Source organism: Falco cherrug, chromosome 2 (assembly GCF_023634085.1).
Source record: "Falco cherrug isolate bFalChe1 chromosome 2, bFalChe1.pri, whole genome shotgun sequence".
In the NCBI taxonomy this organism is placed as follows: domain Eukaryota; kingdom Metazoa; phylum Chordata; class Aves; order Falconiformes; family Falconidae; genus Falco; species Falco cherrug.
This window is the reverse complement of record NC_073698.1, coordinates 23,523,868-23,536,741: the sequence shown is the minus strand read 5'-3', so window position 1 is coordinate 23,536,741 and position 12,874 is coordinate 23,523,868. Positions and strand designations below refer to the sequence as shown.

General features: G+C 41.4%; 1 protein-coding gene across 4 annotated transcripts; it reads right to left on the bottom strand.

Annotated features, from left to right (window-relative positions):
- Window positions 1-2,195: 2,195 nt before the first annotated feature.
- POMP (proteasome maturation protein) lies at window positions 2,196-11,088 on the bottom strand. 4 transcript variants are annotated; one of them, XM_055701153.1, is made up of 7 exons: window positions 10,480-10,647; window positions 9,742-9,776; window positions 9,382-9,479; window positions 8,462-8,522; window positions 6,298-6,399; window positions 4,340-4,433; window positions 2,196-2,712 (listed from the first exon to the last, which is right to left on the bottom strand). In XM_055701153.1, the coding sequence occupies exons 1-7, from the start codon at window positions 10,607-10,609 to the stop codon at window positions 2,645-2,647; spliced, it is 588 nt and encodes a 195-aa protein (XP_055557128.1). In that variant the 5' UTR covers window positions 10,610-10,647; the 3' UTR covers window positions 2,196-2,644. The 4 variants fall into 4 exon arrangements, with proteins under 4 accessions (XP_055557128.1, XP_055557129.1, XP_027671467.2 ...); XM_055701154.1 differs by lacking the exons at window positions 9,742-9,776; window positions 10,480-10,647 and adding an exon at window positions 10,951-11,088; XM_027815666.2 differs by lacking the exon at window positions 6,298-6,399.
- Between the last annotated feature and the right edge of the window lie 1,786 nt (window positions 11,089-12,874).

Here is a 12,874-nt window from a genome sequence, read left to right as displayed (position 1 = left end):
CAGGAAGATGGGCTTTTTGCCTCCTCCTTGCGCCTGGGGAGAAGAAAAGGTACCGCCCAAAACATCAGCACCAAGAGCCAGTGGGGAATTGCAGAGCAGGGAGAGCACTGCTGCCAGCACGGGACTCGGCTCGTACCTGTCACAGCAGCGGATCTGCAGGTACCTTCCTCCCCTTCCCAGATCGGGTCCAAGGCAAGACCAAGGCTGGGTTTGTCCCAGCTCCAATTACCAGCAGACCCTGCTTGGCACGCCTCTGTGGATTGCTGCTTGCAGCACCTGCTTCACAGAACGAAGCTTGTATGGAATAGGAAGAAAGCCAGTCCCCAGCCAACCCACTGCACACCAGCAAGTGTAACCCTTCCTTTTTCATCTCAAATGCTCTTTGCCTCGGTCCCGTTTGACTCCCGTGACTTTATGAATAGCATAAATTCTTGCACAGGCCTCTTATGTACACCATTTGCTTTCCAGCCTTACAGGCATAACAGTCCAACTTCCTTATTCTGAATATGGCTTGGTACCACCCAAGATTTTAATAAAGTATACTAATTGCTGAACAAAACCACCTAGAAATTACGCCCCACCTCCTAAGCTGTATTCGGTCTTCACTGCACTGAGAATTACTTAACGTAGTTTTGCTCAAATGCAATAGCATCCATCTTTCAGCCAACATCAGGAAAGGCCAACTAGCTAGATACACCAAGGTGTGCAGCTATAAGGTACCAGTAACTGTGTACTACTATGAGATGGCTCTCTTTTCTGGAACAGTACTGGTAGGAAAGCCTACAAATCCATGTCCGTACCTTAATTTGCCCCAGGCATGGCAAGGTAATCCCTCAGCCTTTCTGGCCAGAGCCTACAGCAGTACAAAGCCTACTGAACCCCAAGCTTGCTTTATGCAGAGCTAACAAGAAAATTGTCAGTTATAAAAAGCAGCTAAATCTGGTATTTAGTAAAGTATATCAGCTCACAGAAAGACCAGGACAGCTATGGAAAACAAACCGGTGAGTAGGTCTACACTTCCATATTCAATTTATTGGTCCCTTGTTTTAACCTTACTGAGGCAAAACACACAAATGAAACTGCTTGCATTCCAAAGCACAAGCCTCTAATCTCTGCAACTCTCAATTGAAAGACAATTTTAGAAGCTCCACTTCTTAAATGAAACAAGTTTAAATATATAAATATAAAACCACCAGTAAAGTGTCTTATACTGTGCCATCTCTATGTTTTTAATTTGTTGTGATGTTTTGCAGTAGATGCACATAAATGCACTGTGAAGTTTCCAGGATTGGAGCTGGCGGCTTTGGCCCACATGGATAGGGAATTCGTGGCAGCTTTAAGCACACGAGCTGCTTGGGATTGTGAAGAGGTTTATAGTGTTCGTGCAGAAACATTGCCAAGTACACTTAGTTCAACCAAGTTATTAAAATCTGAATAAAGACAGTTCGTGTCTTGAAACAGTATTTCTAAGCTCCCCACATATGACAAGAGATGGTATTTTTTTAACCACAGGTGGCTTTTTTCTCCTAATAGACCATATGATATTATCTGCCTTGCAGGATTTATATATGACAAAAGCACATGACAGCAGAAAATAGTTGTTACAACCCTAAATTTAGTAACACCCCACACACTTAAGCACACAAACAACCTTGCAGTGGCCTACTCCTTTAAGAGGTGTACTTAGGTATAGGTCTCTTACTCTTCCTTAAGATCTGACTTTGGTAAACCCACAAAGTTTCTCTATTTGTCATCTAGTATCACTGTATCTTCATGTTCTCACTGCAGCAGCTTTATTAGGTACTGTAATAATTAGTCACTGCACTCTTTCTTGATCTCCGACTACTAGAATACCTATATCTGAGTGCTCTTTTGGCTTATGTTCCCAAATGGATTTTAAAACACCTCTTTAAACCAAATGGAAATTGCTTCTACCTTCAGAAACCAGAATGTCTTCTCAGGGACACAGATTAAAAAATCCGGACCTTTACTTTCCTTCTTACAGTGATACTTCCAATTCTACACAAAAGCTTAATAGCTCACTCATGAACAACTGTCAATGGGGGGGTTAAAGTGTACGTAGCAGGATTCCATTGGCAGTGCAGATGTTAAAGATACTTCAGGAAAAAGGAACAACCCTTTGTTGTAGGTGAGAGATTCTTGATTTACGATTAAATATATTTTGGAACGCAACAGCATTTATAGCAAACTTTTATTCAATAGTTTAAAAAGTGTATGGAAATTTTCATGAACAAAGATTTACTCAATGGAAAATACCTTCTTTTCCCCCTTAAAAAGTTGTGCAAGAACATCCATTAAAGGCATTTACCTACAGTAATCAGTTTTAAAATGCATGGGTACTTTTGGATTTTTTGGATACATATACACCATTTCCATAGTTAAGAAGCTATTGTCCTGAGCAGTGTATGAAAAGACATGGTTTAAACTACCTAGTTACAAAACATTTACACAATTGACAACAAGCACAAAACAATTATAGACTTTAAACATTTAATGTGCCTTTTCATCAAGGAAGGCAAATGATAACTGTAGGACTGCTTAACACTGTGAGTGTCAATTTAGTATCACATATTTAGATCTGCAGTACAAAGACACGCACAAAACACTTGTGTGGAGTACATTGTTAAAATAAACCAAGCTTGTATTCCATCATCATATGTGGTTCTCCCATAACTTCACTCTGTGAAGGATCTGCAAAAACCAAATTGATAGCATGAGGCTTTTACCAGGCTAAAGACCAAGTATATTTATGAACATGACCATGTATTTTTTCATTCTAATGCTTAGTGCAACAGCTTGTGGACTGTTTTGGGTTTTTTTTATAGTGTTGCACAATGCAGGTCTAACTCATAAGCCTCCCTCCAAAGCAGTAATCAGAAAACAAATACATCTATAGTAGAACAGTGTTTCATAAGGACCCACACACACTTCAAGTAAAACCAACCAATTCTACATAATAGTCTCCTATAGGCTGAGTGTCAAGGCTGACTGTCGAGGCTGATTGAACTTTGCGTTTAAGAAAACTCAAGTCTGACTGAAGCTTTTCCCCACAGGCACCCCACATGTCTTTCCAATGCAACTTCTCTGCACAATAGCTGGGCTCATACTCCTTCATTCTGTTAGTTGGGACACACTCATGGTTTCTCTTCTCCACCTAACCACCCAGTTTCACAGAAATTCTGTGCCCTTAAATATCTGAGATCTCCTCCATTGTATGGGGTACGGTAGTTAGCCACCAAAGGTTATCAAGAAATGTGCAGAGGGCACAAGAGATACCAATGCTGACGGTACAAACTTCATTTCCATAAAAAAAATAAATCAATGCCAGAAAAAAAGATTGTGACTGCACTTCAGAAGAAATACACCTTTCTTTATGGGTGTATCAGAGTGTTTTCCTTCCATAAATACAGCGTATTAATGCCAGATTCCTCCACAGACACCAAAACTATCTAATCCAGCCCCAGCTGATAAATAGAACCTTATCAGAAACACTTCTGGCTTGCTCACTCCTCAGCACTCCGTATGTGACAGATTGTGAGCAATGGTAAATAACTAAATTCCTATCAATTATGTTTGACCTTGCTCTACCCTTGAATCACAATAACCTAAGATTCCTTCCCTTACTCCCTGTAAATCCATCCCAGAAAATAATCTCAGATTTACCTCATGCCTCTAGATTCCCACTTACCCCTCCATTATTTCCACCTTCCTGTCTCCCTGGCTCTTTCCATTCTCCAGTCCCACCGCAAAATACCCTCTGCCTCCTTCCACATCCTTAACTACCAGGTACAAAGAAATCATTTCTTTAAACTACTCTTCCAGGTTTATTCCATTCCACACATACCAGCTGTCAGTCAGTAGCCCACCACACAACTGCAAACTGTGGAGTTAATTTGAGGGAGCCTTCCCCTTGCCACATCTCTGGTTCATTAGTTTAGTACCTCTCTTCTAGCCTTTATTTTTAATAAATTTGTAAAAACTTTGGATCTTTGTAACTTCCACCTGTCAAAATCTGCATAAGTAGTTCAAAAGTTTCTGGGGAAACATGAATACAATCTAAGTGCACAATATTCTATTCCTTTAGAAACCCAGCCTACAAGCAAATACAGTCTTTAATATTTCAGAGTAATTTTCACACAACTAGCAGCTGAACCACACTTATTTCTCCTTCCCACAGTACTTCTTTGCCTTTAGGAGTTCATTTTTTTCTTTGTATTTTGTGCATTTAATTCTCCTATTCCATAGAGGCAAAGAACTTCTCAGTTCCCAAATTTTACTTTGAAATGTTTCCGTAACATTCAAAACAGAATGTACTTACCATTAAGGATATCCTCAAAACCAATGGATTCATCATTTCCCCTCAGAGTATCCAGTGCTATGTTTGAGCTGTAAAGAAATGGGAGACGCTGGACCTGTAAAAAGACAAGAGTTCAAGACTGCAAGTCTGAAATTGAGGGCATTTATATTTGGATTTTTCAGCTGAAGTGACAGAGAAAAGCAACAGGCAAAGTCACTGCTTCCTTAAAAAACAACAACGCAGCAAGAGAACTACTGGCACACACATAACAAAACCTACCTAACACCACTATCTTCTGTGGTTTACCTCCCTGTTTGGCAAAGATCAGCCTTCCACTAGATTTGTAGCTTTGACTGCACTGTAGATACTACAGCAAATAAAAGAGTTTCAAAAAATGTAGGGTTTTTTTCTTCTCCTCTTTCCCACAAAAAGCTGGGGAAGCTCACTGCAACAAACATCTACACCCCGAGGTCAGTATTGGGTGACTGACATACTGCAGTGTTTGGAAACCACATGCTAAGTTTGCTGCATCTCTGATCTAAGTCAGGAATATAAGTGAAGGAGCTATATTGATTTTCACATCTAATCAATTATTTTGCTGATCCCCACCAACTTAAGCTTCAAGTCAACTCCCAGTTACTTTCATTTTTCTGTACCCTTCACCCACAGTATTATTAAAAAAAATAAAAGAGGTACACACAGCATTCAGATCCTAAACATTCTGAGAATGGCCTATCTGTACTTACAATTGCATTCACTGCTAGTAGTGATACTTCAGTTATACCATGAATGTATTTTACAACTATAAAATTATTTTTGTGTGTAACGAGATAGCTACATGATACATCAGAGATTTCCATAATCACTACTGGTATCATTGCCCGAAGTTCAAATAAACTATTGCAGTAAATATTTCAGAAAAGTGAAATAAAGCCACAAGAGAACTTGTGTTGCCTAACATGAAGCTGGGAGTGAAAAACCTTCCAGTCCTGTATTTCCCCCACACATCCTCCAAGAATACCTGCAGAGAATACACTAGCAGAATATCCTCACCTGACTCATTTGCTGCCATGTGCTAACATAAGTTAGGAAAAATATTTTTCCTCACAAGACAGCACAGCTGAGATCAACAGATGTTTTCATACATCCTGACTTGCACACCTTCAGGACCAGTGATTTCTGCCAAGTTTAATGCACCTCACTGTGCTTCAGTAGCACCTGATCCACTGGAAGGGAATATAAAATTGCTCTAACTCACTTGGAAAAACAACTCCTAATAGTTGTCAAACTATTGTTTGTCAATATAGTTGTCAAACAAACAAAAAAAAAGTTTAATGGGACCAATGAGTTTTCTGTATCTCCCAAGAGACAAAGTCAGCGTCCCTCCAGTTACCCTCCATCCTAGGAGATCAAAAGGAAAAGGAGACAGTCAGCTTCCCAATTAAGAGTTAAAACCTTTGAACCTAACTCCCTGTAGACCTCCCTGATCTTACAAGAAAGGCTGCAGAACAAAGTACATAGCAAATTCCCTGCTTCAGGTTTCCTCTTTAGGTTACCTCTAAATCCACTCCCAAATCACTACCTGCTTCAGACCTAAGTCTCTTCCCCACACATGCAGGGATTCCTTCCCACAAAGGTCATACATTCCAGAGGAGAGTATTAATTCTAGGAGTTAACACTCAATTCCTCCTTTTCTCTAAAGGCTTAGAGGAAGCTAGTCCACAGAAAAGCTAGAGCAGTTAGAACTTCACCAAGTAATCAATAAAAGAAGAGCAGCCAAAAGGCTTTAGCATATTGATTGTTCTGGAAACTATTAACTGCAGTGTTTGGTTAGTTGGTTTTAATGAAAGCAGCCCAGTAGAACTTCTTTTGGAAACATAAGGTATTTCAACAAAGAAAGATGTCTCTCAAAGCATGTTCTGAGATAAAACATTTTTTTCAAGTGATTTAAGTTATACCTGTTGGATAAAAATGCCTACCTGTTTCACTGCTCGGAGCTCCATCTGCAGCTTTAAAGGTGCATGGAGTCCTTGAATGTTTCTCAACGTGGCAAAGTTTGTTTTATCTTGATTTAACTGGAACTATCACAAACAACATTGATTTTTATTTTAGAAAAAGGTACTTTCAAGTATAGCCATAGAAGAGATCTGTGGCATCCTACTTCAACACACATTAATTTTTTATGTAAAAATTCAGTGATACCATCATATGTGTCTCAAATGTATACTAAAGAAAGTCATGCAGTAATATTTGTTTTATGAAACTGAAATTGCTTTTGGCTGGGTTTTATTGCAAATCAATAAGTAGCAATTTTATTTTGTTATTTCTGACAATCGGGACATGTACCACCACCAAGTGGTGTAGTTTTGCACTACTTTACATTACTACAATATCGTCAGCACAAACTCAAGCCAAGTCTGGTTTAAACTGACCATTGTCAGCCATCAAAGACTCTACTTGAGAATGCTTGAAATATTTTTTTCATCAAGTAGGAAGACAGAGCACCACATATACTCCATACGACTCTGAAAAGCAAAAGAAAGCTCATCATTTACCAGCTGCTCTAAAACTGAACAGCAAGACAAAGAAAATTTAGTAGAGGGTTCTTTTAATGAAAAAGTGCTGGCTCATGAACACTGATGTATACAAAAGTAACTTAGGCTTAATGTTAAACTTAAGCTTGAGTAATCCAGTCTCAAAGTTGGCTTTTATAGTTAGTGACTGCATGCCTGTAATTTTGACACAATACAGTATCGTAAAGTAAAACAAAAAATACAAAACTTTATTTTAAAACCTGTACTTAATCTGCATAACAAAAGCTTACCAGTACAACAATATCATCCCATTTATGTGAAGGGATCTCAAAAATCAACAGGAAAATACAAGTCAAAGGCATAATGTGCATTTTCTTCATAACAACCTATACAGAATCTCTTCAGAAGTTAGCAGAAAATATTGTTTATGTCTCACCCAAAACTTACAATTCTGGTCACATCATTTTTTCCATTTCTTTTACCTTATAAAGGTGGGGGTCCTTATCTGGGTAGCAGAAATATTTGGTTTCTACTAGTGCTACCTGAATAACCTACCATTTATGGCAGTAAAAACAACCATAACTTTCCTGGGCCAGGAAAGTCTTTTCCTATTCAAATGTACATGAAAATAATTCTTAAGATAAACTTACAAAAAAACTAACCAAACAATAGGTGGAAAAAACAATTTAAAAGTTTCACAAGGTAATTCTTAGGGGATTACCTTGTGTATTTTCATTATTTCTGTGAATTTTTTTCTCTCTAGCATGTAATCTTTTAAATATGCAGGTTTTATACAGCAAGAAGAATTAAAAACTAAGCTATAGCAGCCAGTTGTAAAAACAGTAAATCGATCAACAAAGAGCTTGGAAACATTCATAAATAAGCTCGTTAAGTTGGTGTCACATTACATTCAGACCTTCTCATGCTGATTAGTTTAGTAATTTGGAACATTCTATCCAAATACTGCATTTGCCTCAGGACATTTTATTACATCAGATGATCTGTGCTAACAAAGTGGGCACCAGAGGTAAGTTCAATCATCTACTTCACCAAGGCTGTCAGTCTCGTCTCCCTTTACCTTCAACCTATGATCCACAGACCACTTAAGTGGTCCACAAGTGATGACTATCCCGGACAAGATTGCATACGTTTACAACAAACTGTATGTATTAAATTTCTAAATGGGATCAAGTAATTTAATGAAAAATATTTATGCATTCACAGACTGAAAACAAAGAATATGGTAAACCTACAGACAAAATGGGAGGAACAGCCTTCCAGAAGTGACAGGTGTGCCTCCATCTAATTACAGAGTCTGCATACACAACTAGCTTAATAACTTTTAGATGACTAAACCTTAGTATGTGTATCGCTACTTGAAAGCCCACTCACATACTTGCAGAGAGTCACAAATGGGAGGTTAACATTAAACACATTTGCCAACAATGTTATTTAACTAAAACGTTACCGTTATTAAACATCTTTAATCTGTTAAAGTCAAGACCCTGTTCATTACTTGTTACTACAAAAAGCAGACCAGGTAACCACTTCGTTAATTTAAAACATAACAGCTAAGAGTGAAGACAGCTAAATTTGATGCTACACTTACATTTTTTTCTGACAGCTCCAGTGGGTGGGTGGGCAACAATTCATTTTTCACACTAGTAAAGCTAGAAATACAAGTTAGAAAAATGGAACTTCAAATTAATCAGGTTACCGTTTTTTAAGCTGCATTCCAAAACTAATCTCAGATACAAACATCAACGCAGAGACACACAACTATGAAAAAAAAAAAGCAGCTTAATACTGAAGCAGTGAATAAGACCTAACCACTGCACTACCAGAATAAAAAGAATTTAAATTTCAGGCATCCTTTTCAATGTCTGACAAAACAAAATGTCAGTTTTTCTTCCTTGACCCTCTTCAGAAATAGAAAAAAATATTAATAAATTAAAACACCATAGATATAATTGTGGCCCAGCTACCTGGTATCTGATTTTAGAAGTCTCCAAGCTTTTGCAACTGAATATTGTATATACAAAAACGAGGGGGGGGGGAAGGTATTACCTGCATTTTAAACTCTGTGAACTTTTAGATTCATTATCCAAAACATGCATGCAATTTTGCACTCATGTAAAATGGCAAAACTGAAACCCATTATTTTTATTATATTAACTTTACTTTTTGTACCAATGCTGAAATTCATCATTTCCCACAGTGCTATGGCACACTCAATTTACATGTATATTAAAACTAGCATAGAGTTTAGTTATTAATACTTTTCTATCTCTTTTCTAAAGAGCCATATCACACAGGTAAAAGTCCACTAATGTCATCTACCTCTTCAAGTGACACTTCACAGAAAATTCATGCTTGAAAGACAATACAATTAAATACATGCACTTTAGGCTTTAGCAATACAATTGCCACCAACCTTCTTTAAAGGCAACATTTAACACATACTTTCTTCCTATATCTGAAGTTCAACATTGGCTACGGCACAATTCAACAAGCACAAGTAAAGCATACCCTCTACGCAGAAGATCAGGGCCTTCAAGTAGTCCTGAGGCTGAGAATTCAGTGATGGGGATAACATCCTTCAGCAGAGAAGCAGCGCCTCTGGAATTCTGGAATAAAAAAAAAAAGGGAGGCTTACTTGAACAGAAGCAGACCCCTTCTGTATGGGCCCTTAGGCCAGACAAATGAAACAAATGCTCAAAGGCTCCTTAAACTGCTCACATACAAACCCTAGACTTTATAGAGTCTCATTGAAAAAAAACAAACCAAAACAATCAAAACAAACCCCCCACTGAATCAGAATTCTTTCAGAGTCTTGTAACAGTCACAGGTACTGGTAATGCATTTCTTGGATCTGGCTGAAACACTTAAATTTGCAATTCCTCCTTGTTCATTCCCGTCCTGGGCTGCAGGGATGGAAAAGGAAGATGGCAGGTCATGCTCAGCTGACAGGACAGAAAGGAACATGATTGAGCATTCCTTCATTTACTTCAAACACAATCAAGTAAAATCAAATCAATTTTATCCATAGTTTAAGGCTAGCATAAAGAGGACAAGGTGTATTCAAGCGGCCTACTATGCCAGTTAAATGAAAGAGCAAGGGAAAAACAGTAACTTAGCAGAAGACCAGAAAAAACACCTCCACAGACTAAGTAAAGCCATCTTAACTCAGACCACTGAATTCATGCTACTGTGCCTGATTTTATTGAAGTGATTTTAGTTTACACAAATTGTTCCAATAGGCCAATGTAAAATAAATTCTGGAAGGTGACAGTGATGAGCTGTTCAGTGGAGGAGTTTCCTCCAGCAGCACTGTCAGAGACAACAGAAAATTCATGCTTACAGTTAAGGTCCTTTGTATTAATGTGTTAACTGTCCATAACTTAACAGCTATTAGAAAACCCCAAAATACCTGTTATTATGTACATATAAAACACCTACTAACTAATGTGTTCAACACTAACCAGACCTTTCTAAGATGGCTGTAAGTGAAAACATTAAAGAGGTGCATTACTTGGAAGATGTGACAAGAGGGAAGATCAAAGTGAAGTCAAAGGTAAGGAAAAAAACCACAAAATACTCCCGAAAAGTAACACTTTCAAGCCACACCAGTGCCCATGCCATCTTCGGTGGTCACACCACTGCTGTCCGCCACAGAGGACCAAGGCACGACCTCCTCCCGCCGCGCTGGCTGCGGCACCGAGAGACTGGGGGCTACCGGGGGTCTCAGCCTCCCCATCCCACCCCACTCCCAGAGCAAGGGCTTTACTCACAACCACACACCCCTCAGGCCGCCTCGGCCTAGAGCGCTCACGAACGCCTGGCAGAGACCAGCCGGCACTGGGCCGGACAAGGGACACCGGGCCCCCGGGGCGGGCGGGCGGGCGCCCCCCATGGCCACACCAGACCCCATGACTCAGCATGGCCCCAGCATCCCTCACCCAACGGCCGCCACTCCCGAGGGGCCACCAGCCAGGCGGGGGAGGAAGGTGGGGGGTCAGACAGACGGGCCCACCCGTCCCGTTCCAGCCCCGGCGCAAGAGCTACCCCCACCCAAGCCCACCGCAGGCCCGCACTCACCATCTTGAGCCCTCACGCACGGCCGCTTCCGGCCCCCCGCCGCCTCACTTCCGCCCCGCCCCCGGCGCGCTGCGTCAGACGCAAGGAGGGAACAGCGCCCCCTCGGCAGCAGGCCTGGCGGGGCCTGGCGGGGGCGGGGCCTGGCGGGGGCGGGGCCACGGCTGCCCTGAAGGGCGCGGTGGGCAGTAGCAGCGTCGCGTTGGGGTTTCTGTGCCCTGCCTGGGGTCCTGGTCCGGCTCGTCTGCTGCTGGGGCCGCCGCCTGCGCAGCAACCGCCGTGTTCCTACATGCTGGCCAAAGCTACCTGTCTCGGCAGTGCCCTGCCCCCGGTGGGAGCCGCAGCGGGCCGGGTGTCGGGTGGGGGCAGCTTCTCCAGGCTCCACCCGCCCCCTCCCAGTGGGCTGTGGGCGGCAGAGAGCGGCGAGCTCGGGTGACCCTAGCGGCGCCGCTGGGCTGAGAGGGGGTGGTGAGGATGTCAGGGCTTGGCGTGCTGGGCCTGCCACGGAGCCCACCGGGGACCTCAGGCGGCCCCCGGGGCCCCGAGCTGTCGGTGGCCAACGGGGATGGGCCTGCAGCACGTTAAATGTTTGCAAACAAGTTTTGGGAGTGGTGGATAAATCCTGTGTTGGTGGGCAAGTGTCAACAACCACCGTAGCGGTGTGGTGACAGAATTAATACTAGCTTGCACTTACAGAATGCTGAAAGGCTTTCTGAGAATCATGAGAAAGTTTTCCACAGTTTTTGATATGTAGCTCCAGCTGTGTGGCTGGCATACCTGTTTTACATATCTCCTCTGACCTGTAGCTCATCCAACTCTTCAAGATTTTGCCCCAGATTGCCCTGGTGCTATGAATTTAATTTGGCAATTAAACACCCCAGCTTGTGCAAAAAGCAATATTAAAATGGGAATTTTATGCATGTTTTAATGGCACATGTTTGGAAAATACATAAAAAGATTCATATGCTTCAAACTGTTTTCCTCTTTCTTGAGCAACATCAATTCACCACTTAAAAAAAAAAATGTTCTCAACCAAAGTTCTGGCCCTTTGTATTCACATCTTGGGCTTAAAGCAAAGACTTCAAAAGCATGAGAATGGAGGACTGGGGGGTTTAAATCATTTTTAGGAAAACGGGTACCACAAAGGTTTCTCTGATCTTATAATGGGTACTGGGTTATTGTGGTGCTGGATCCATTATTATAGAATAGATGTGAATACAAAAAACAAATCCAGTTCCTGTTTAACTGCAGCTTACAGAAAAAGCTAGGTTTGTCACTAAATGTATTTGTTTATTGACTGAGTTTGTTGGTCAGGATATGACTGTAGAGATGAAACATCTAACTTTCAAAGTCATTCTTGCAGGACACAGACAGGATGCAATCACTCCATGTACATTTTTGACATCACTGCAATCGACAGTCTAGGCTGCATAACATAAAAGAACATACATTGCAAGAAAGCTCTGGTTTTCCTTTAAAGGCTTTCACTCTAGGGAAAACTTCCAGACATAAACACATATCGCACACACATTTTTCTCATCAAATTACCAAGTATTTTAAATTGCAGCAAGGCTTGTTTTCTTTCACAACTAGCTTTGTTTTAATGATCTTACAGTGAGTATCTCAACGGTGGATGATCGGAGTAGTATCTCATTCCTCTCTGCAGCTCGGCTGCAGGTTAATAGGACTTACATGAGCAACTGTTGGGCTGACCTGACCTTTGATCAGAAATGAGAGCATGTGGTGGGCGATGAGTGCTTCAACTGCTCAGCAGCAGTAAGGATGGCTGCCCTTTGGGTTGCAGGTGGTTTCATGGCTGCCCCCAGCACCATGCTCACCAGAGTGGAGACAGGAGCCCACAGGCGCTGCGCCAGGCACAGCAGCCCCAGCACGCAGGATCCTGCGTGCCGGAGCCTGCCCTGCCTGC